Below are 23,712 nucleotides of genomic sequence, written 5' to 3' on the forward strand. Positions count from 1 at the left end.
AACAGATTGTAAAGGGACACAGCTCCTGCAATTATATCAGTTAATAGAACAAGACTGAGCTCATTTCACCAATTTATTCATTCATGTTTGTAAATGCAGATCGCTGCCTTTTGTTTGTGATGCTTAACATGCGCTTCAAGCTGACAGTAAACACAAAAAAGCAAATCAACAACACTCCTCTGGTCTTCAGCTCACAAGTGAAAACTCACAAACACACTCCAACACTCACAAATAACCAGAGAGGGAAAATGAAAGAGAGAAAGAGAGAAGGAGCGCTACATTTACTGAAATTAAACATTTTCTCATCAGCCTGAGGGTGCAGCAGGCCCACTAATGTATTATTCATCCCCACTTCACAAAGGAACATTAATCAATTATGAAGATATGAGGATCTTAAAGTATAGAGGAGAGACGAAGAGCGGCCCGTTCGTATTAATATGCGGCCGCAATCGTGTGCCCCCACCCCCCAACCCCCTTGCTCCTCAAATCAATATTTTGCAGATTAATTTGGAGCGGTTGTGGCGAGATGACAGGATGGAAGGAAGGAGGGGCGTGTGGGGGGTGTGGGGAGAGTGTCTGAGGTCTGAATTAAGGTGAAGTATTTGGTTGTTGTTGTTTTTTTATTTTATTTTATTTTTTTAAGCCTGTGTAAGCGCATGTAACTTTTTTGGTTTCATTAAAACTTCATTCTACAAATGTGATGCTGGCATGCATTCAAAGCAGAAAAGTAGAAAAGGAGTGTTTTTCGACATGTAATTTTTGAAATATTTTGATTTGATATTATAGTTCATGGTGAGTTCACTTGGTTTTGCAAATCGCTTTTCTTTTCTTTTTGTCTTTTATTGGCTGAAACTACCTATTTTTTTGCAGTTACTTTTTTTTTTTTAAACAAAGTTAAGTCAAATTAAAATGAGAAAGTACAATGAAAAGAAGAAATTTTCTTAATCACCCATTGTTGAGTAGTCTGGTTAGATACAATAGACCTTAGGACATTAAAAAACTCACCTCAAATTAAAAATATTTCCCTTCTCAGCCCATTCTCTAACAGCATGCATATGGCCAGCTCTCCTCTCCTGAATCCTCAGCTTTACTCTTCATCCCTCTTCTATTTCCTTCCACTTTCTTTGCTTACTCCTCCCCTCTCTTTTGTTGCTCCTGCTTTTTCCGCTCCTCTCTTTTCTGATGCTTCTTTCCATATTTCAGATTCTGCTTCTCTTCTTTGTCCCAATTCCTTCTCTTTTCAACTCCTCCTGTATCTCCCTCACTCTCAGGTTCAACTTGGAGAGCGTAAGTGGTCACATCTCTGCGCTCTGTGATACAAATGATATAAAAGACACTGAAACCAAAATCTTATGTGAAACAGAGGCCCATTGCAAAGTAGGATCCCTTTAAGACAGTTAAGGGCAAAATGGATGAAGGAAATACGTATGGAGAGACTGCCAGCAAGTTAGTACATCCATGCCTATCAGTTATTTCCACATGTGCAGTATCTGCTGCCACTCAGTCAAAGTAGATACTGCACAGCTGAGTATGATTTTATGTGCCCTCTTGTTGCAACCGCTGCACATCAGCTTGCAGTTAAGTGATGCACATGTTTTTCTTACCATCATCATGTTATATATCATTCATATTACAATGTTCTGAACTTGCTGCAGACAAGTCAGCCCCCAGCACCTGTGTTTCAGTATCTGCACCATGAGGCAGGCAAAAGGTGAAAGACTGTATTTTGAGAATGTTATTTATAGTGAGCGTGACTTATTATCCATATGCTGTGATTCAAAAATGTTGCTGATTACGCCTTCATAAATGTCAAGCAATAATCTTTATCTAAACCCAGGAGTAGCATTTCATATAGATTTTTATACTGACCGGTAATATGCCATCTATTATAAGTATAATTCAAGAAAATGTCAATGTTTAGTCACTCTCAGGTAATGCACCAATTTAGTTTTCAAATTCTAATGTTTTTTTTTGGGAAGCATAAACCATTTATATTCACATATTCAAAACTATTTGTAATAAAACAATGTATACATGTATATTTCATTGTTAAGGATATACAGTTAAACCTTAAATCATGGGAACCACAGAAAATCGCACAACAAACAAAGGTGAAATTTTATGGCCTTTCTCCGTGTGCATATGAGTTTGTGTCTATCCATGCATCTGCATTGCAGACCTACCAGTTTGACAGGAACACAAGCAGAGGGGAAAAAACGTATCAATATTTGTTTAAATTATGATGAACTGAACAAGCTCCAGTTACTGTACTTGTTTCTTGAAGGCTCTGTAATCATACAAACCACTAATTAGCAGCAGTGCAAATGAGTCAACTCACAAGCAGCATAAACAAACAGCAACCAGCCAACTCACACATAAACAACCAACAAGCCTGGGTTTACCACAAGCAAATTTATGTTTGTGTGTGTGTGTGTGTGTGTGTGTGTGTGAATGTGTTTGTGTGTGCTTTTCTGCTGGCCTGTGTGTATTTACGTGTGTCTTTAACCATAAGCCACAGAAGACAGTAAAACAGCAGTGGGTATAATTTAGTGACACCCTGTAAGGAGGTGTGGGAAGACCGTAAAAAACTCTCCCTTTTAATCCCGGCCGGCATCGCCATGTTTGTTACCCAGGGCTGTGAGATATGCTGGTAATTCATCACACACGCCTCAGCATCCTGTTAAACCTGGCTGCACATGGAGAGCTTCTAGCACAGCTGCCAAAGCAATATCGTAAAAAAAAAAAAAAAAAAAAAAATTACTCCACCTCTTAGACAGGCTTCTAAAGAATAACAAGCACGCTACAAAAAAAACATAAAAAAAATCACCTAAACAAGTCTTTTAATTATGTAGGTAGTCGAGGATTCCTTTTCTGACAGTACAGGTTAATCTATTTTGGGAAATGCCTTGAAACACCTTGTAATAATATATGTCAATCCAAACAAATTTTATTATATTCAGTTTACTGCATTCAATTATATATGGGAAGAAAACATTATGATGAAATAACATGAAGCAACTTGCAGATGGGCTCACAAATGATTTTTGACTGGGTATGATATTTTAACATTTTTGTGGCACAATTCTGTGGTTTATCCTTTTGCAATTATCAGGACAAGTTGAATCTACCTTTTGCTTTAAATTTTCTCTCTCTGAGCCATCTTTGCAGATCTGAGATGACCATCAATGTCATGTTTGGTTCCAACTGAAATTTCAGATCATCTGACAGAGCTGCAGCCGAAGCTACAGCAGAAACAGTGAGCAAAGGAGAGAGAAACAGACGACTTGGGAGTTTCAAGAAAAAACAAAAGCAGCGGAGAGTAAAACAATCTTGTTGAATGAAGCTGTGCAATTGGTCAGGTTTTATGTAGTATGTCCTGTTGTTTCAGGTATTGTAAGGTAACACAATGCAAGTTACTTTCACCGTCATGATACCAATCTCAGAAAGGGTGTTTAATATTAAAAGGAGGTCTGAAAATCTTATGACAGATAGCATGAAACTCATCTTATCAGTGTTTTCAAAGTCATCCTTTACACACACATTAATGACAAAAAAACCCCAGAAATGTTACACAAGAGAAACATTAACCTTGAACATGAACCTTCATTTGGTAATTAAAATAATAAACTTGTGTAATGTTTTATAATGTAAAACATGAAATTAATAAATAAACAATATGTTAACATGTGTGTGCGTGAAAAGTATAATATATGATTCATAAAAAGAGGCAAAGAGTTGCTGAGCCTGGTGAAAACTGAGCTAGGTGACAGCAACTGGAACTGATATGTGTCTGTTTGCGTGTGTGCGCGCGCATGTATGTTTTTCCCAGTGGTGAAAATATGTTAACTCTGCCCAGACACCTTTCTGAGTCACCAGTGACAGCTGTCACACACCCAAGATGGAAGGAGAGAGAGAGAGAGAAAAAAAAAAATCAGATCTCAAAGTAATGTGCAGTTCTGTGCACAAACACATTGGAGCATAAAAAAAATACCCCACACACACTATTTCCTATTTACCAGCCTCATGAGATGAGTTATTCTGATGAAACTTGGCACAGATTAAAAATGTTAAACTCACATTTGATCAAGCATGTCTACACATTCACAACAAGCAGGGGAGGAAAGGCAAGATTTGACGAAAGTGACATGTGAGTGGATAGAGAACGCTGAGAGTTAAATCTTTCACTTCACAAAAAAATAAATAAATAAAAAAATAAAATAAAATAAAAAAAAAAACTTTTCAGTCAAATGGAGTAAAAGCCTCAGAGGAGTGAGGAAAGAACTGACTTTAAATTATAGTCTGTATCTGTCTGTAGAAGAAAATACAAAAATGTGTGAGCTGCTGTGCCATTAATTCACTTGATTACTTTATTCCACCCGAACCACAGTGTTCCTTTGGTGTGCATTATCACTTTGCTGAGCATTTTCCAACAAATATTTGTGTAAGAAAGAAAACTAAAAAAAACTGTGTGTAAACCCAACCATGCACAGATGCCTACGCATTTAAATATATAGACAATAGCTCTCTTCCCTTTAAGATATGCATAAATTTCAATCCTAAACTTTCCAAAGGATGAAACCCGTTATGGGTCATTATAACATGATATTTCCAAACATTTTGGGGGCCTTTTGGAAAGAGGGCAAAAGCTCTGTCTAAATATTAGCAATTTCAAAAGTTATTTCCCTATCGGTTTGGTAAAAAAAAATACTCAAATAGCCCCAAATTTCGGAGAAATGCTTTAGGGACGAATGGCCTAAAATGAGAACAAGTTGAAAATCGAAAGAAGGATTTGAATGAAAAGCAACTGCAGCCAATTTCATCCCTATTTTCACCTGCACAGTAGCACAGTAGGGTGGTGGGCTTAGAGTGCACTCTGTGTGCGTGTGTGTGCGTGTGTGTATCTGTGCACAATAAAAAACACTTTGTGGAACATAATTTTTCATCCTTTTAAAAACACAAATGTATATACACCAAGCCAACGTGTAGTCGAAAAAGACAGCTAAATAAAATAAGTACAGCATTTTCTCTACTGTTGATGAATGAAAGGAAGTTTAACACAATAAGAAAAAGCAAGTTTGCTTTATTTTAGTTATTTTCATAACAATAAACCTGAAAACATTCAGTCAAATGGCAGATTTAATCGTGCCATTCAATGCCCTGTTGTGTGCATGCCTAAGTATGCTATTACAAGTCAAGTTTACGCATATAATAAATTAGGCTATATGATATACTACATTGTTATATGCAATAAAATATTTGTGCTAAACAAATGATCCAATGTCAAACCAACAGATGACCAAGGAATTCCTATTTAGAGCCCTAAGTGCTGTGATGATTACTGTGTGGACAGAGAGAAAGAGAGAGAGAGAGAGAGACAGAGAGCAGGCTGAATGAAATGGGTGTGTATGTGTGTGTATTACTGTGAGTGTGTGTGATACCAAAGCAGGCTCTCGATTTCTCAAGCTGTCACTCAGGCCTATTAGGCAAGGCTAACAAAATTAGTCATGAATATGCAGTAATAACATGCAAATTGCCACCCCTTCCCCCGGCCCCATGTACATGTCCGTGTGTGTGTGTGTGTGTGTGTGTGTGTGTGTGCACGTGTACATTTGCCCTCGGGATTATAGACATTGGCTCTGTAAACCTAATTCTTTCTACATCATTACAGGAACAAGACATAATTCATAAAAAAATAGAAACATGCATATAGCGTGGCATACATGCACAAGCACGCACAAACACAAACACAAACCACAGACCCCTGAACTGCTCTCTTTACATACTACAACCATTTTTGAGCCACTTTCATGTTCAGAAAAAGATTTTGGTGTTTGCATTGACACATGTTATGCTTAGACACACAAACACACATATTTGTGCATATGACTACACAAACATGTAGATCGGCTGTTGCCTCCATGTCCCCAGGGTGATGTTTGACACAGCCTGGGTGCTGCCACAGCAATTAACCTCCCTGTTAATGAGAAGAGCTCTGTCAAGCAGCCAGATGGCACCACCTGGCATGCTGCCATGCACACACACACACACACACGTATACACATATGCAACACATTAATTGATACACACGCTCACACCTACATGCGTACACATTCGTGTTTATGGACATGGGCGCACACACAGTCCTGTTTCACCTCACTGTATACCTAACTGTTGCTCGTTGTCAGCACTTGCATTATCCTCAATGCCTTCATTCTGTCCCTCTTCCTTCCCTCCCTCCCTCCCTCCCTCCCTCCCTCCCTCCATCTCTGGCAGCTGCTTATCCATGTCGCAGTACTGCAGATGTCACAACTCACCAGCTGGGAAAACAGCAGGGAAGGAGAAGACAGGAGAGACTGGAGAGGAGAGGAGGAGTTTGTTGCATCGCCGTATGTGAAAGCGGAGCAACCAACAGGATGAAGATTTAGAGATCAATGCATGATCGATTGACTGACTAATTGATTGGCATACATATTTAATTAGTTGTTTGTCATATGCAATTTTATATTAAATATTGTGGGAATGTTTCTATAGAAATTGTTTCTGAAGTATAGTACTGGACATTTATGAGTGTGTGTGATTGGGTAGATACATTGACTGTATACATGTGTGTGGCACTTGGCCATGGCATGTCCACACAGCAGCCCACCAGACCCGGGTATTGATCAGTTAGCTTGCCCTAATAGGAGGAGAGGAGCCTGACCTGGAAAGTCAATATGGAGAAAAAGAGACATATCCTACTTCGGTCCTGGGAGAGAAATGTGAGAGAAAATGAGGGAGAAAAGGACAGAGAGAGGGGAGATAGAAGGCAAAATACATCTACCATTGTCCTTATAGAGAAGAAAATGGAAAGGGAAGAGTCAGGAGACTGTGAGGAAAACAGGTGGACAACAGAAAAACAGGCAAAGCCATGATAAAAATAATAATGCAAGAATAATGAAATTTCAGTCTCCAAAGCTTAAACATCTTCTTACTTTTATTAGCAAAGAAAAGTTTTGGGCTTTTTTACCTAACTAACTTTCAGCATTTGACTGCTTTTGGCAACAAAAAAAAAAAAAAAAAAAAAAAAAAAACAGCGCTCGAACTTACTGCAACTCAAGTGTAAAAAAGTCTGCAGGAGATTATACCAAGGGAAAATAATTAAAAAATTGGAGGAAGATGGGAAAAAAAACCCTGACACCCACTCACACATCAATACATCGATAGATCAATGTGTGTGTGTGTGTGTGTGTGTGTGTGTGTGTGTGCGTGTGCGTGTTCTGTACACCATTTCAGCAAAAATATATAAAAAAATTCTGTAGATAAACAAAAAACCAGAGGAAATGGAAAAGTAGATAAAAGACTTAGGTTTCAACCAGACACACACACACACACACACACACACACCTGGCTGAGTGATGCTACCCTGGAGGGTGGCTTCAATCTGATGTGTTTAATGTTGACGCTGGTGGCAAGAAACACATACACTCACCTGCTGTTTTAACCTGCCTGTCATTTCATTTCATGAGACCTGATTTACTCATTTCATTTATTTTATTTATTTATTTATTTTTTATTATCATATGTGCAGCCATTTAAAATGCTCAAGGTGTGATGCAAATCCCTGCATTTCTGACAGCCAGTAGATCGTTGTGACTGGGGATCCATCACACCCCTTCGTGTGTTTCGCAGGAATGGCAAAGAAACCCTGTACAACCATAAACTCAATTGTGCCATATTGTGCCAGACCACCAATCCCTGCTTGGCGGGCTGGTTTAATTGGCTGCACTGCAGGCTGTCAAACTCCTGAATTGTTACTTCCAACTGTTTTTGGACATGTTCTTAGTTTTCCTATGACAACCTCTGTAAAGAAGAAAAAAAAAATATTGACTGAATATTATCTGTGTGTCTGGAAATCAGTTGATATATTTAATGGCAAGACGATAAATATTACAAAGTCAAATTATATAAATTATTTGACAGATTTTGGTGTCTTGTCAGCCGATGCAGGCATTTTCAAGGTGATGTGAAGAAGGGTTGGAAGAAGGAGCATTACACTGCATTGTGTTGAAAAGAAAGAGGCATTTCATGTTAAACATTTATTTGCAAGACAGCAAGACATGCTGCAGCTGAATCGGCAGCGCCTTTAGTTGCTTAGAGGCAGGATCACGGGCATCTTGTGTTTTCTTTTTCACCAAAGCTAAATAGAAAATTGTCACTGGGTGATCCCTACCTGGTCAGTTATGCTCAAGTATCTACCTGGTGATGGAAAAATCTGGAATACTTGCATATTTGAGAACTTGACGATGGAGGTTCAGAAAACAATGCTTTCATTCGATTTGTCAAAATATGTGAAACTTTAAATAAAAATTCTTCTTTCCAGAATGAGTGGCAGAAGAAACTGAACAGGTCTTTAGGGGCCTTGGAGCACTGCATAGTGGGAAAATATCATATGAGGATTTGCATATTGCCATGGGGACAGTGGTGTTGCAACGACTCCCCAAGGTGTTCAACATCCCTGAGGAAAGACAAAATCCCTGAGGCCAACTCTTTTACGTTTTTCTCTACACTGAAGGCCCTGTGTATATCTGCGAGTGTGGTTGATTCATTTAGTTATTATCATTAGTTATCCAAGGTAAGAGTAAACTTTTCTTATGATAAAGTTATCTTATCAATACAGAGGAACACAGATAAATTACTTATCAGACTTCAGCCTTACGACATGTATATACATATGTGAAATGTGAAACGCACAACCACCAAGCTCAATTATTTAGTCGTGGGAAATTTTCAGCAGTGACGAGATACTTGTACACATGAGGAATTATGTACTGCACTACCACTACCGCACATTTATGAATTTTTATGCTATGCTGATAAGGTCTTGAAAGGAGTAAAAATAGTACAATGATTTCTGAAGTACCATTAACTAATTCTGACAGGTTCAATTTACATTTTCACCCACTTTGACATCTGTTTATTAATTAGACACAGCTCAATAAAGGAAAGTGCTTTTGTTGAAAGTGATTTTTTTCAAATGCTGTAAACTGTTACTAAGTTTGACAGCACACAGGAAGAGCAATGGGAAGTCTGTCACCTCAGAATTTGCATTTTGATGACCATGGTTGCCCGTGGTGTCGTGGGAAAAAGCCAGAAGAAATTAAAACACAAACTGTAACTGGATAAACAATTTAAAAAAGAAAAAAAAAACTCTTCATTCTCATTTGCTCGTTTTCAAAACAAGGCCAACAACATCAAATAACTAAAATCAAATCACAAAAAGCTGACAAAATTAAATAGAGAGGGATGAATTGAAGCTGAAATGTGAAATATGATTACTCTAATACCTTCATAATTTGACTTTCCTCTTTGGGGTTTTAAAAAAAAAAGAATGTATTTGAAGCAGTTGTAGCACAGGAAGTCATCCGCTCTAAAAGGAGGACATTGAAATGAAGAGACAGTAGAGTCATACATAAAAGTATACACAAAGACACAGTCTTCTGTTCATTCTCACATACAGCAGAACTCCTTGGACTCAAACAACCTCTGCCATTACGGGGTTCTGTCTGCCTGCCTCTGCCTGTCTCCTTTTAAAACTGAACTTTGGTCTGTGTGAGGATGGGTGGAAACTAAGGGTCAGCATTGTTATTGTGAGGTCAACTCACATAGTCTGCAAAAATAGGGAACAAAAAGAATAATACAAATGAAATGAGCTTAAATGAAAACTAATACTTGGTTGAAAAGCAACCGTTTCATTACACATGAAAGAGAAAATTAGCAGGCAAAAGTTAAAAGGAAGATAAAAAAGGAAGTGAAAACAGGAGGTGTTGTGAAAGAGAGAGATAAAGGCAGACAGAAAGTGGAGGACGCTTTCTCTAAGAGACCCAACAGTACTGGTGAAATATTGGCCACTCTATGGCTGTAGTGACATGGGTCACTCAGGGAAGAGGAAATCAATGATGACAACAATGACTCACAGGTCAACGCATAGCCCTGTGTGTGAGTGCACATGCATCTGTTTGTGTGTGAGTATTTCAATAATGCATATGCTCATGGCAAATATGTGTGTATGTGTGTGTATGCAACCGTGTGTTTGTGCTTATGTTGGTTAGTGAAATACTATCCAAAATATGCTCACATGGACGTACAAAAGCATCCCAAAGTGGATGTGCCATGATGAGAAGATGAGGTTCAGTCCATTAAATGTGAAGTTAATATTTGATATAAGATGCCAGCAGACCAGCTAAATTCATGGTCTGGCCAACATCTGGCCAATAAAGACGTTTTTCTTAAAATACAGAAAGCAGATGATTAACACTGACAGACTTCCGACCACACTTGTGACGCCACGGTACATTCAACTTTAAGAAAAAGAATCTACTTTGCATTTCAGCGCCTTCTATCTTTCATATTAAGTAGAAACGTTTTAAATAATTTTTGTATCACTGCTCCACAAAACGTATTCACTAAGTTGACTAAATTAATACGATGCAGTTCTAAACAATATATTGTTATATTTGTTTCATCAAAGGGTGGACTTTGATAAGTTGTGTGTTCTGTTCACCAGACAAAGAGACAAAAAAAGCAAAACAATTTCGATTCCAATCATATAGTGTTCACATAACAATGCACATATAACAATGCAACTGCAATGGGACAGTGATAAGACCTGGCACACTTAGAGGTCAGTAGCTAATATAAGGTTGGCTGTGTGTGTTTGGGAGTGTAAATGTGTATGTGTGTGTGTATGCATGCCTTATACACCCTTGGGTTAGCAGGAGCTACGACCTGCTTACATTATTAAGGTGAGTAGTAGGCCGTGTTATGTATGCCTAAACAGCCAGTCAATTCATTACAGATGCAATCCCCTAAGTACATGAATAAGCACACAGCTTCCTCTCATTCTCTGCCTCTCTGAACTGTAAAGGAGAGAAAATATTGGTGTGCTGCAGAGCGCTCCAGATAAATCAGAAACAGGAGCAAATTAATAATAAGGAATAAAACAACATTAGCTGATTAAGTATGTATGGCAGAGTGGCAGCTGTAATTTACAGGCAGCTGTGTTGGGTGTCCGGAATAAGGTCTCATTACAGATCACAATGTGTGTGTATATGAGTATGTGTCCGGCCTGCTAGTAATCCGTCACCAGTGGTCTCAGCTTTATGAAAAGACCTGCAATCTATGATAATGAGCCCTGTGAAGGTTATGACCAAAGGAAAGTCATTTGTTTGGGGGAGGGCTTACTGGGGTCTGTCTTTTCCTATCTGTATATTGTGTGTATCATACCACTAAAGAGTGGTGAAGAAATAAAGTAATACATTTGTAATGGTCAAAATCAGCTTAGTGTAGGAGTGAGTTAGAGAGAAAGAAGCAACTGAGAGAAACAGAGGGCACGTTACATCAATGTTGCATCACATCAGTTAGTTTTTAGGACAAACAGAACAGGCATATGCAATACTCTCTTATAAAAAGGTGCTGTCTATAACAAGCAGTACAGATACTTCCAAAGTGATCCCCAGTGGGGATGGCAAGAATGTAGAGAAGAAAAAAAAAATAACATAAAATCCTGTGTGTTCACTCTTACATGGTGGAAAAAAGACTGTCGCAGAAGCATATATACCGTAGCACCATTATCAGTAAATGTGTTTTTGGTCATGGCGGGACCACTAAAATTAAAAATAGTAGAGGATGCCCACTGTAAGAAAGGGGGGGGGGACTTTTTCCCCTTGTCACTCCCTGCCCCCTGTCCACTGCAACCTTTCCCTCTGTCTCTCCCTCAGTCTCTCATTTTCCTCTTTTTCCCCCTTTGTTTTCAGCCTCCAAACTCATCACATTCGCTTGTCGCTTCTGTCTTGTTCATTTGCCCCTCACCCACATTTCCTCTGGCCTGCTCTTTTTCCTTCCCCACTCACGTTCCCTTTTCTTGTTTCTTTAAAATAGCAGCACATTTACGCAATCAGTACATTTTTCCACTACCCTCCGCTCCTTTTGTCTGGAGCTAGTTCAACTGAAAGCAATAGAGGAGAAAAAACAAAAGCAGGAATGTGTGCGTGAGTCAACAGATCACAGCAGAAAGCAAGGGATGAAAAATAGGATAATCCCACTCATGGTGATGGTGAGAGGCACAACAGTGTCTTGTTCTACTATGTCAAGGCCTACATGTTTAGAGTGAATGTGTACTAAAAAAAGCAGACTTCAATTTTGTCCAGCATGAGCTTGATGTAAGTCTAAAGTGATGGAATGATGATGACAGCCTACAGCCCTGTTTTGCTCAGGATCTTTTTCAGTGCCACACTGAAAGGATAAACTACAGCGGATGAACCTATATATATATATATATATATATAAAAACATACAGTGTACGCTCACACAAGTTTATTCAATTTTTAATTTAGCTATCTAATCGTTATGACACCTTCTGGAAATTTATCGAGTATCGAGTGTCCTGTCTGAGAAGTCTTACAAAGCAAGAGTCGTTTTTACAACAGAAATAAGACTTGATTATACCAGGCTTTAAGTGTTCATCACATTTCAAATTCTATTGCCAGCAGCTTCTAAAATATAAAATTTACTACTACTTCAATCCATTGCAGAGGTTTGTTATCTCCCTTTTACATACATCCTTACAATCAAACACTGGTACGTACTTCGGATTTTATGCAAAACATCTGCAGAAATAATTTTTTTTCTTATATGAGTTCTGTGTTTATCGGTAGAAGCATTTTTACACCTGGCCAATTATGTGCGACAGTACTTTTATGCTGTCGCAGCTATTAGGTTAAGTCCAAAATATATTGCATAAGATGTTTAAAAAATTGGCACGGACTAATAACTAGCAAATGACTTTCCTTTTTTCATAATTCATTATGGAGGAATTTTTCTGTTTTGTATCAGAAAACATTAAAAATGACTAATACAATTTCATAACTCCCAAGGTGAAATCTTGTTTTGGCCGATCAACAGTACATAATAAATAATCATTTCACATGGATATAAAAGAGTGGGGAAAAAAAAAAAACAAAAAACTAACAAATCCTCACATATAAGTGCTTGGAACCACTGTTTTATTTATCGAGTTACTAAAATGAGCAATCTGTAAAAGGAATTGTAGCTTGTAAATTGCCATTTGGCTAAACAACTAATTGCTAAATCGACTAATTGTTTCAGCACAACATATTTGGTGCATTTTTTCTGCAAAAGTTTTGTTCATTTCCCTTCCATGTTATTAAATTGAGACTCAAACAAAATCATTACCATACAAGTTTGTGAGACACAGTTGCATATCAGAGGGACTGGTTACAGTTCCATCCTGTAGCTGATATATTAACAAAGGTTTACAAGGGCAGAGCACTACATATGTAAGTTTGGCCTTATAGCTGACCTTACAATGCACTTAGTATCCTGCAAAGGGAGTAATGCTGCAGCCACTCCTACAAGCCATTTATTCCAGCTAACGACCGTCAAGCACTCATAAATCAGCATTAGGAACCTCTTTGGCCCTCTCTCTCTCGTTTAGTTTCTTTGGCTCCCTACTTTCCTCAGATATTTTCTCTCTTTGTCACGTCTTCTTGTCTTTGCCCTTGTCCGCCCATTTTTACATTTTACCTCTTGCGTTTTACCATCTTTGAACTTGCAACATTTTGTGTTCTTGTCTCTATCTCGTCCTCCATCCTTTCCATTTCTCCAACCCCCCCACCATCCATCCTGTCTTAGCCCCTCCTGAAATTTCCTTTCCCTGTAGATAGAGACGCTGTCCCTGAAATGTCTAACCTGGTATTGGCACCTCTATTGATTTTAATTAAGCTAATTAGTTCATTATTCCAAGGTTCAATCGGGGGCATCCATTACTGCATAGAAAGAGACTGGGGGCTGGTGCAGGTCTGGGAAGGGTGGGGGCAGTGGAGTTAATATGGTAATGAAGACGATCAATTATCACTCACAGCAAAGTCATTAACAACAGCATTAGCATAGTCAACCATTGCAACCCTCTGACCTCCCTGCTCTCTCTTTCTCACACTTTTGCTCTCCCCCCAAGCAGTTGCTAAGAGGGAGAGAGAGAATGATAAAGGTCGCAAAGCTCAGAGATGGCTTAATACAGACCATAACGAAGTTTACACATTTAATTGCTGACTTAGCAGTAACTGCAGAGAGGGCCAGTTTGCAGCAACTGCTTGTTTATGTTCAAAACATGAGTAACACTCAGGTTAGCTGGTCTAATTTTGTTTTTAATCCATGGGAATATACCTATATATCAATGCTATTAAAATGGGCACAAGTTCAATTTAGGGTTGTTAATTAATATTATAACTTCAAGCTTAATGAAACTGACATTGCCAAACAATATCCAATTGTGGTGAAAAAGAAATATTAATGCAGCTATCATCCTCTTGAGCTCTTGCATGGGCCTGAGCCTATGTATTAATGACATGCATGAAAAGAAGTCACTCTCCAGTTTGTGCATCAAGCTGAAACAAGCAATAATTCAACTACTGCATGCTAATGATGCAAATGAGTTTACAATCAAACTAGCCATGTACTTATATGCACTCCGAAAAGCACAGATAGAGAATACTTTCTGTTGCATTTAGTTTAGCCTACCATTTCAGCTCTTGCACCCCCAGGACAGCACTGATTTGTGTCACTGCTGTCACATGGAAACAAAATGTTGCGGTCATTCAGTAAAAGGGGCTGTTTCAACAGTTCTGGAAAAGTTTGCCTTTTACAGCTCAAGGTTTTTATCCAACAGCTACAGCATGACTTACAGACTTCCCCTTTTATGTACTGTTTTCTTGAACTGCAGTTCGGGACGTAAAATGGGTCTTAGGAGTACTACAACAGAGGGTGCTCCACGTGGCAGCAAAAAAAAAAAAAATGTTCTTATTAGCAAATATTAAGTCATGAGACCAATTTTCTCATTTGGTTCCAGAGCCTTAAGATTTTAATAGGCCCGGCTCTGCAGTTTATGAGGAATGTCATAAATAGTCACTTGAATCACACAAAAATGGAGACTCTCATCACAGCAGGGGACCTTTCCAGCTTTCAGCTTGAAAATTTGTAGTTAATTATATATTTGTTCTTTTCTCAGATATAAATAATACAAAAATAGGTCTTATTCGTTAATCCAGTCCTTTAGAAACAATGGGGGCTAAGAAACATGGCAAATAGGATACTTCCAGTTTAAAGCACAACACAAAGGACACACAACACATCTCCAGTGCATACAAAGAGTCTCAAACATGTGTTTGCCTGGTACGGTAATGATTTGAAAATTGTGTGGGAATGGTGAGATGACAGGTTGAGTGGATCAAAGGGAGGGTCAGTGATCTCTAATGATCCTTCCTGATCTGTTTTGATCTGCACTGATCCCCCTCAGGCCTTCACAGTCCCCCGTACTGGCGTGCTGGCCAAGAGCTAAACTTTGGAATTAAACCCTGTTACATACAGACAAACGCAGGCAGATTTACACAGATTGCACATGGTGTATGAACAAAGTGTACCAAATTGTTCATTAAAGACAGACGAATTGAAGAAAGAAAACGTCAAGAGAGAAGAAAAGGAATATGACTCACATCAAAGCTCTGCATGTGTCCAGTTTGCTGGATGAGTTGTGTAATGGAGTTCATGTCCGATCTCAGATTTATAAGATGATCTCTAAGCTCAATGGTTGTCTTCTGTTGAATCAAGTCCTGAAAAAGTCAGTGACAGATAGTAAATTAGAACCACTGGACTAAAAACAAGAGAAACAATGAGAAAAAAAGATAAAAATCCATCAAACCTTTCAACTCTCCACTCAGTCTCCTTAATGCTAAAAGACTTAAGGCTGGGTTATGCTTTTTAAAAAAAAAAAAAAAAAAAACTCGTATTTTTCATAGAGGTTTTTAGAACTTGTTTTCCAGCACGGTCAGATGAGTTCTCAGACAATATTGAGTTAAAGACATTCCTGAACTATGACCTTTAGATCAAATTCTGGACTAATTCTAATATGTACAACTACTGACCAATGTATCTATGTCATCTGAAGCCTGCCATAAGTGAGAAAATAATTGCTGAGACAGACTGGCGATGGTTTGACCCCCGTCATTTACCTTTTCCTAATTATATGTCTTAAATTAGTGGTGAGTGCTTTATCCAACTTCCAGCTCTCACTGAAACCTTAAATTGGCAACCATGTTACTGGTTGACGTGTCTTTAAGCAAGATACTGAAACCATGCCAGCCCCCAAAGTTGCTCTGTAGTTGCCCTTGTGCCTTTGACCTGCCTGGAATAAAGCTAGAGGAAAAAAAAAATTCTACAGGGATCAATAAAGTGCCCGTTTTATTGCATTATATGATTACTAATCCTTATGCTGCCAAAAGCTGCCAGAATGACTGTCCAACGAGCGAATCACCCAGAAGATTGAAGGAAATGACTAAATAGGAAGTTTCCCCATAACTTTTCCCAAAACTCCTCAGCACTAATAATAATTTTATTGTAATGACACAAAGAAAGTTCAGCATTTTCCATATTTTCTTCCCCTAGCTTGAAATCTAGCCACCCATAGAAAGTCATACTGACATGAACACCACAAAGACTGGGAGTCAACACTCAAATACAGAGCTCAATAATGTGGTAAAGCTTCTGCTCCCACTAGGGCAACCAATTATGTATATGTTATTTTAAAACCCATACTAACCTGTACCAATAGATACTGAAGGAGTAGAGAGAAAGAAACAGAACCTGTTGCTGCTCTTTCTTGAGGGTCAACCTAAAGACCTTGGTCATGAATTATTTGCACCAGATCACTAATGTTTTTATGGACAAGTTATAACTCGGATGTAGCACAAATTCAAAGTGGTGCTATATGGATTATTAATATAAAAAAAAAGTAAATAATTTATACTTTTTGACTTCCATATGGCTGTCTAAACCTTCACACGCTAAAGAACTGGTCCTATAATAAACTTAAGGGTATAACGGGTTAAGATACATATTCAGTACTATTTGAAGACTTGAAATCTGGATGACAAATAGACAACAGGCAATTGTAGAAGTGTACAAGAAAACAAGCCTTAGATTTCATGACATAATGACCACAAAAGTAACTCTGTTTAGTGTCCATTACAATTGAACCCTATTGTGCATCAACAAGGCCATACACTACGATTTAATCAGACGTTAGCCAAGCTCCCATTACAGAGCTCACTGCATCGTTTACATGGTGGAACAGTACATAAGTAGCTCTAAATGCTCCTCATTTGATTGGATTTCACATTATGGACATCAGAGCAGAAACACACGATTGTCCCCTGACTGCCCTAATAGACCGTTGAGGGAGGCAGTCCATTTGTTTGTATTTGTTTACCAATCTAAACCTTGAAAACATACAAAGTAACATAAACGGTTATTGAGAGCATCGTTCAAGAAGGGTGAAAATGGAGATTCAAAAGCTCAGAAGACAGGTCAATAGCACAGAAAAACTATTCAATTACTCTATGGCTTCCAAAAGAAGCTGCTGTTGTCACAAACAATCAGTTTTATAACTTCTTCTTCACTCATTTCCCTTTTGATTGTAACATTTAATTCTTAAGGAAAGCACTAAAGAAAACAAATTAAAGTTTAAACTTTACCTCCTGACGGCTGACACATCTGAAAACTAATCACTAACTAACCATTCTGTACCAAATACTCTTCAGCGACCAAGCATTAAGCAAGGTTTGTAAAAAGCATATAGTGCAAAGCCTATTCAATAAAAGCTCCTGAGAGAGTTCTGTGAAACAGAAGCTGTAGAGATGCTGATGAAATGTTTTAATTGACGAAAGTTATGAAATGGGCAGCTTTATATAAAAAGGAAGGCAAAGTATTGTATTGCAGTGACCTTTGTTACTAGTGTAGAGAATACAAAAATCGAGGCCTCTGACCTTCTCCGTAATAGCATATACGTTCTTTGATGTTTAATGTGCCATAATCACTTTTCTGTGTGCAAAATCCACTCAGGAGAAGCATATTGATAGAAACCTGGCTGGAACTGAAAAGGAACAATACCTTAAGGTTACTACATCAAGTGCTGACAATGTCTTTATTATCTTGCCTTGCATTGATACAAACTGAAAAAAGATGAAGAGGGAAAAAAAAAAAAAAAAAAAAAAAAAAAAACACATGGAGCTTTTTTGCACAGAGCTTTCTACATCCAGTCGACTAAGCGTGAATGCTAATTTATAGTTTCCTCTAGAAAATGGTTGTTGCCACAAACTAAAAAGATAATTATAGACATCTTTTTCTGACCAACTCCTTTTTCGGTTTACTGTCCTGAGGAGTTCACTGTATCTTCACCATGTCTAAAGAAAGAAACTATTCTATAGAGTGATATTTTTCTGTCTAAACAAGAAATTATGTTTTATTGACTTAGCAGTTAAGCATACTCAGTGTGAGCTCAAGTGACTGGATTCTGTAAAGTTAAAAAGACTTTGACAACAAGTAGAGTACACAAATAAAGGATCCTAGGGATGATAGTGCTGCAGAAAAGGCAAAAGGTGTTATTTTCTTTTTTCATTTTCACTTTTCAAAAGCTCATTTCCACCGTTTATTATGTTTAGTTAACAGTCATTATGATTGTACATGTCATCGTATTGACGTCTGCTTTTCCACTTATTGCAGAATACTAAATAGATTCCTCTGGTTAAACAGACAGGTAATATGAAGGCATGTATAATTTGTATATAAATTCAAGGGAACCTGTGTATGTGTGTGTGTGTGTATATATATATATATATATATATATATATATATATATATATATATATATATATATATATATATATTTTAGTGCACACTCAAGGGGAGCCATATTTATTCCAAATGATATTGCACATTTTTCCAATCCAAATTTCCAAGTTGTTTTCAAGCTAATATTTATCTGCAGTAACATTTCTGTCATTGCGGGTATTCTGTGAAATATGTCTAAAAATATTCTGCATCTCTTTATTTATTGAAACCATTTGTCAGGAGACTATGTCCTGAAGACAAATATATTTATTGAAGAAATAAATACCATGAAGATGGTAAGTTTGTTATAAATACTGAACTATCAAAAGAAACAGTGATACTGTACATGGCCTCATAAAAAAATGTTGAAAACCTTATATCTAAAAGGTAAAATCAGAGGTATGTGCATTTATTTATTTTGTAGTCAGCCTCCATTTGTAAATCCTCAATGGTCTGAACCAACTGGTTCTGCTCTGTGACGTCCTTCACATAAAATTGCAGGAAATCCTCTTTATTCTAAAAGAATAACAGCACAGCAGGATCTCTGTTTTAACAGGACAGAAGTAGAACCAAGCAGCATTTTTCAACCACACAAATTGTTTTTCTTTCAGTCAGTGAAATAAAGGAAAATCAAAACCCCTGTTTAAGGCAAAGGATCGGTAAACACTATATTTGCATCACAAATTATATTCAATCATATGGGCCACTGACTGACAAAAACCAGTTGTTTTCCTAATGACTACGTTTATATACAACTGTTTTGCATTAGCTTGATATGCTTTAGTGGAAATATAATTGCATTTTCTATTAACATAGCAACAGAATATTAATAGAAAACATCTGTAAAATGCACACTAACAAACATTCACCATTTCTTTTTCAAGACAACTAAATCACAATTTACCAATTTATAATTATGTCTAGGCTACTAAAATGCATTGTTATGTGTAATATTAAATAGTCAAAATGCCTATGCTAATTTAGAGCACAAGGGAGTAACAGAAACTTGAGTATACAATGCTGAAGTTAAGCAATGTACAGTAAGCCCACTCCTTGCCCTCCGACATCTGCTTTGGATCACAACCAAAGGTTGCTATGGATCATAGATTATTATGGCAAGAACAACAATCATAGAAACATAATTCTTAAGAGAGTAAGATGCAAAGACAAAATGTCAGACCCTTGGAAAATCAGGATAATAGAATGTGATAGTTTATGTTTTATGTAGTTCTACCTAACCCCTGGCATCTTTACTGTATTCCCAGGGAATGAAGAATGTGATTTAGACACATTGGGTGTCTCACAGGGCAGGCTGTGAGTCTTTCGTGTGGGACCAAAACTCACATATGAAGCCAACTGAGCTGTAGCTGTAGGGACGGTGAAATTCACTGTTGGCAAATTTAGTTATCATCCAAAATATGATCATACATCAAATTTACTCCAGCATTAGTGTCTGTCACTCGTTTTACAACCATTTAGTTAACCAGATATCCATTATAACCACACGCTTATTTATTACTCACTTGGGTTAGGGTTGTGTAAATTGTTGAAGGAAAGTGACATTGTTTTGAAACTGAAAAATTCGCAAAAACATTATACACAAGTAGGTCAGACACTTGACTTTAACATCTGACATCCAACCTCTAAACTGAATTATTAGAAAGGAACACTTCATTAGCAGGCAAGAGAAAGGAGTTTGTTAGGGATTACAAATGTACACTTTATTGGGCTGGGCGATAAAACAATAATGATTATCGCAAAATAACTTTTCCTCGATAGAAATATAAGACATGGTTCATAACCTCGTTCCGTCCATGTTTTGGCAGACAACACGAACAGCCAATGATAAAGAGAATAGCACCGTGCTGAGCCAATCACATAGCTGGAATAGACTTACGTCAGGCTAGGTTGACACACACGGAGAGAGTAGGTGGTGCAGCCAGTTTAAATGTAAGCACACGTGCTTATGTTTTGGCCAGCAGTATGTTCGGAGCTAGAGCGAAATATGTGAAAATGGCAGAAACGAGTGACAGCGTCCCTGAAAAAAAGCAAAAAAAAAGCAAAAAAAAAAAAAAAAAAAAACACCCCAACGGACACCACCCAAGGCTCAAAAGACAAGGACACTGTTGAGAAGAAAGGTCTGAGGAATTCAGTAGCGTGGGGATATTTTGGCTATTTAAAGTACGACAAGAAGCAGAGTTAGCGTGCGCTGCAAATTTGTGTCGAGCTTTTGACTGGTCAGAACTGAGACTTTTCCAATTTGTATGACATATTTTATTTGTTTGTAATTGACCAAAGAATTTAGTTGTTGATTTGTTTGTGTTCTCCTGTAACACTTGAAGCTTCTGACTGTCAGAATTAAGATTTTAGTTTATTACATAATTATTTTATTTATTTGAAATACGGTTCTACAAGGTCTGTAGTACATTTCATATGTTTAAATTCTGACAGAAAATAAATAATATTTAAATCAATATTAATTTGGTATCTTCACATCTCACATAGGAGTAAAAAGGAAAATTGAAACTTGACAGAAATAGTTATTTGATTTATATCGTGATAGGATTTTGTTTCATATCACCCAGCCCTAACTCTTCATTATGCTCTTGCTGTTTTGTGATGCTTGCTGCTTTATTTCTAACTTAAAATTAAGTTGTTGTTTTTTTTTGTTTTTTTTACAATAACCAGGCCACCATAACACACGCCACACTTATGCTACATTAAATCTTTATAATTCAACATTACAACCAATTAGGTCATTATTCTTTCTCAGTTGAAAGAAATTGCTTGTGTATTTAAAGGAAAGGTGTAGGGCTAGCCAAATAAACATCGCACAAAACAACTGCAGCTCTCTTAAAAGGGAAGATTTAGTTTTTCAGCAACTTAAGTTCTTGATGCTTTCATCTTGGAGGAGCACCTGTACAGCTGTGTTCATGAACAGCTGTCCCCCACAGCTAAAAATCAAAGAGCAGTTTATGCCATCCCTTGACGCATTATATAAAATTGTTGTATAGCTTCAGGGAGAGTAACTTTGCAAAGATGGTAGAAGTGACAGCATCTAAGATGACAGTCCAAGGTTAACAATTTTTAATAAAGCTGAAGATGGGTGCTGAAAATGTTTCTATTATATAGAAATCACTAGCAAATTCTGGAGATTGTACCAATACTAAAAATATATAATCTTCCTGTGAAATATTTCCATGAATTCTTTAATTTTTGAAATGAGAATGTTGTTGGAGAGTTTTAAAATGGAAAGATCATAAACCTGAGGAGGGTCCGTGGATGAATGGGCATTGTATTTTCAATGGACAAGCTTTATGATTGACTGTCCACATCATCCTTTCCGACTTGGGAGCTCCTGGGTTCTAAACACATAACCTTGTTACACAGACCCTCAACTGGGGCCAGCTAACTGAAACCCATCTCTTAAACCTTATTATACTTGCTTTGATGCAAAGCTCAGCTCACACAGGCTACATTTTGTACCTAAATGATGTCACATGACAATCCTGATGATTAGGAACCTCGCTTTTTTAAATATGAGTGTGGATCCATGTTCCTGATCTCTGCCGCTCAGATGGAAACATAATGCAATTTGCCACCTGTTACAAGTGCTGCGGCTTTATGAAAGCACCCCTGTACTTCCTACTGTCATTTGTCTGCCGGGACAGAGGTCATCTTCAGATGTCACAGTGAACAGGATGCTCTTTGATTTGTATTGGATGGATGTTAAGCTAATGACAATAGATGTCAGCAGAAGGCTACATATCCTGTAAGGACTTTGGGTCTAAATTCGGGTCCTCAATAATTCTTGGGTTTTATTTTTTTCAAACCGTATCTCTGCTGTCGACTGGACCCTGGAATACAACCCATGGGCCAGAAGCGCAAAGGTTCAGTACAATGAGCATTGATTTAAGCTTTATTTCAGCCACTACGTGATAGCCGACATTATCTGTGTACATGTCCTCAGCTAATTCAGGTCACAGAACTTGGCCCAAATCAGCAAAGGAGCCTTACCTACTTGGAAACATGCACAACCAAAGTGCAATGTGCCCCAAAGGTCTATCATTTATTGACCTGTATAGGTGCAAAGGCTGGCCTTGGGCATATATACAGATTAATGGAGCCTTGTTACCCATAGGTTTGATTTTATGAAGCCAACAGACAGATATGGCACCATCAAAATAGCTCTAAAAACCAGAATTTCATTCAAAATAAATCAAGAGCTGGATGCTAGTAATATGATGAAGCTGTCTAAGAGAACACACGTCACTTGACTATAGTGAGAGAAGGGTTTGTCCAACTTGGCCTTTGGCTGATGGGACGTGTCAGTGTGGGTTTACCTGTTTAAAGGCTCATAATGGCAGCGGTGGGATTCGAACCCACGCCTCCAGAGAGACTGGAGCCTAAATCCAGCGCCTTAGACCGCTCGGCCACGCTACCTGATAGACGATACGCGATGCCACTAAAAACAATAACGATACATATCACATGGCCTCACCTGCAGTGGGGCCCAGCTCCGGCCATCTTGACATCTGCTCGTTTAGTCCTTTGAACTGGTTCAGATGCTTCGTGGCGTCCGGCGTCTCGGTCCCAGGACTGTGGCTGAACTTTAGCTCTGTTCCTCCCAACTGGTCAAAAGTTTCATCTCCCTGTCCAGACGGCTCCGAGACTCCCCCTCCGCTCTGTTGTTGGCGTTTCTTGGCTCATACTTGTGCTGACATTTCAGGAGAGGTTGAACTGAAGTGTTGTGTATCAAACAGGATTGAACAAGCTAACACACTGCAAACAGGAGTCATAACAGAGCCCGGCAGTTCACTGCAGCGCTGCAGGCCGACCCGTGCAGAGTTGATACATGGCGCTTTGAATGCATTTCCGACAGTATCTCTGTCAGGTGCACGGAATTATTGGTTAATTTGGTCGCCATGTGTGGTTACTACAACGGAAGTTGGCGGACGCGTAACTTCCAAACGCCAGCACTGCTTTGCTGTAGTT

General features: G+C 38.1%; 1 protein-coding gene and 1 non-coding gene across 2 annotated transcripts in view; both read right to left on the minus strand.

Moving 5' to 3' along the window:
• LOC115061361 (flagellar attachment zone protein 1-like) overlaps nucleotides 1–23,620 on the minus strand; it is an 85,989-nt gene extending 62,369 nt beyond the window's left edge. Inside the window, exons 1-2 of the mRNA XM_029529670.1 lie at nucleotides 23,219–23,620; nucleotides 15,546–15,662 (exon numbers count right to left, since the gene is read on the minus strand). Coding sequence (XP_029385530.1) covers nucleotides 15,546–15,599 — 54 coding nt within the window. The 5' untranslated portion in view covers nucleotides 15,600–15,662; nucleotides 23,219–23,620. The remainder of the gene's footprint in view (nucleotides 1–15,545; nucleotides 15,663–23,218) is intronic.
• On the minus strand, nucleotides 23,079–23,160 carry trnal-uag (transfer RNA leucine (anticodon UAG)). The gene has a single exon. It is a non-coding gene; the product is annotated as a tRNA-Leu (tRNA).
• Nucleotides 23,621–23,712: the final 92 nt, after the last annotated feature.

This window comes from Echeneis naucrates, chromosome 20 (genome assembly GCF_900963305.1).
Source record: "Echeneis naucrates chromosome 20, fEcheNa1.1, whole genome shotgun sequence".
NCBI classification, from domain to species: Eukaryota; Metazoa; Chordata; class Actinopteri; order Carangiformes; family Echeneidae; genus Echeneis; species Echeneis naucrates.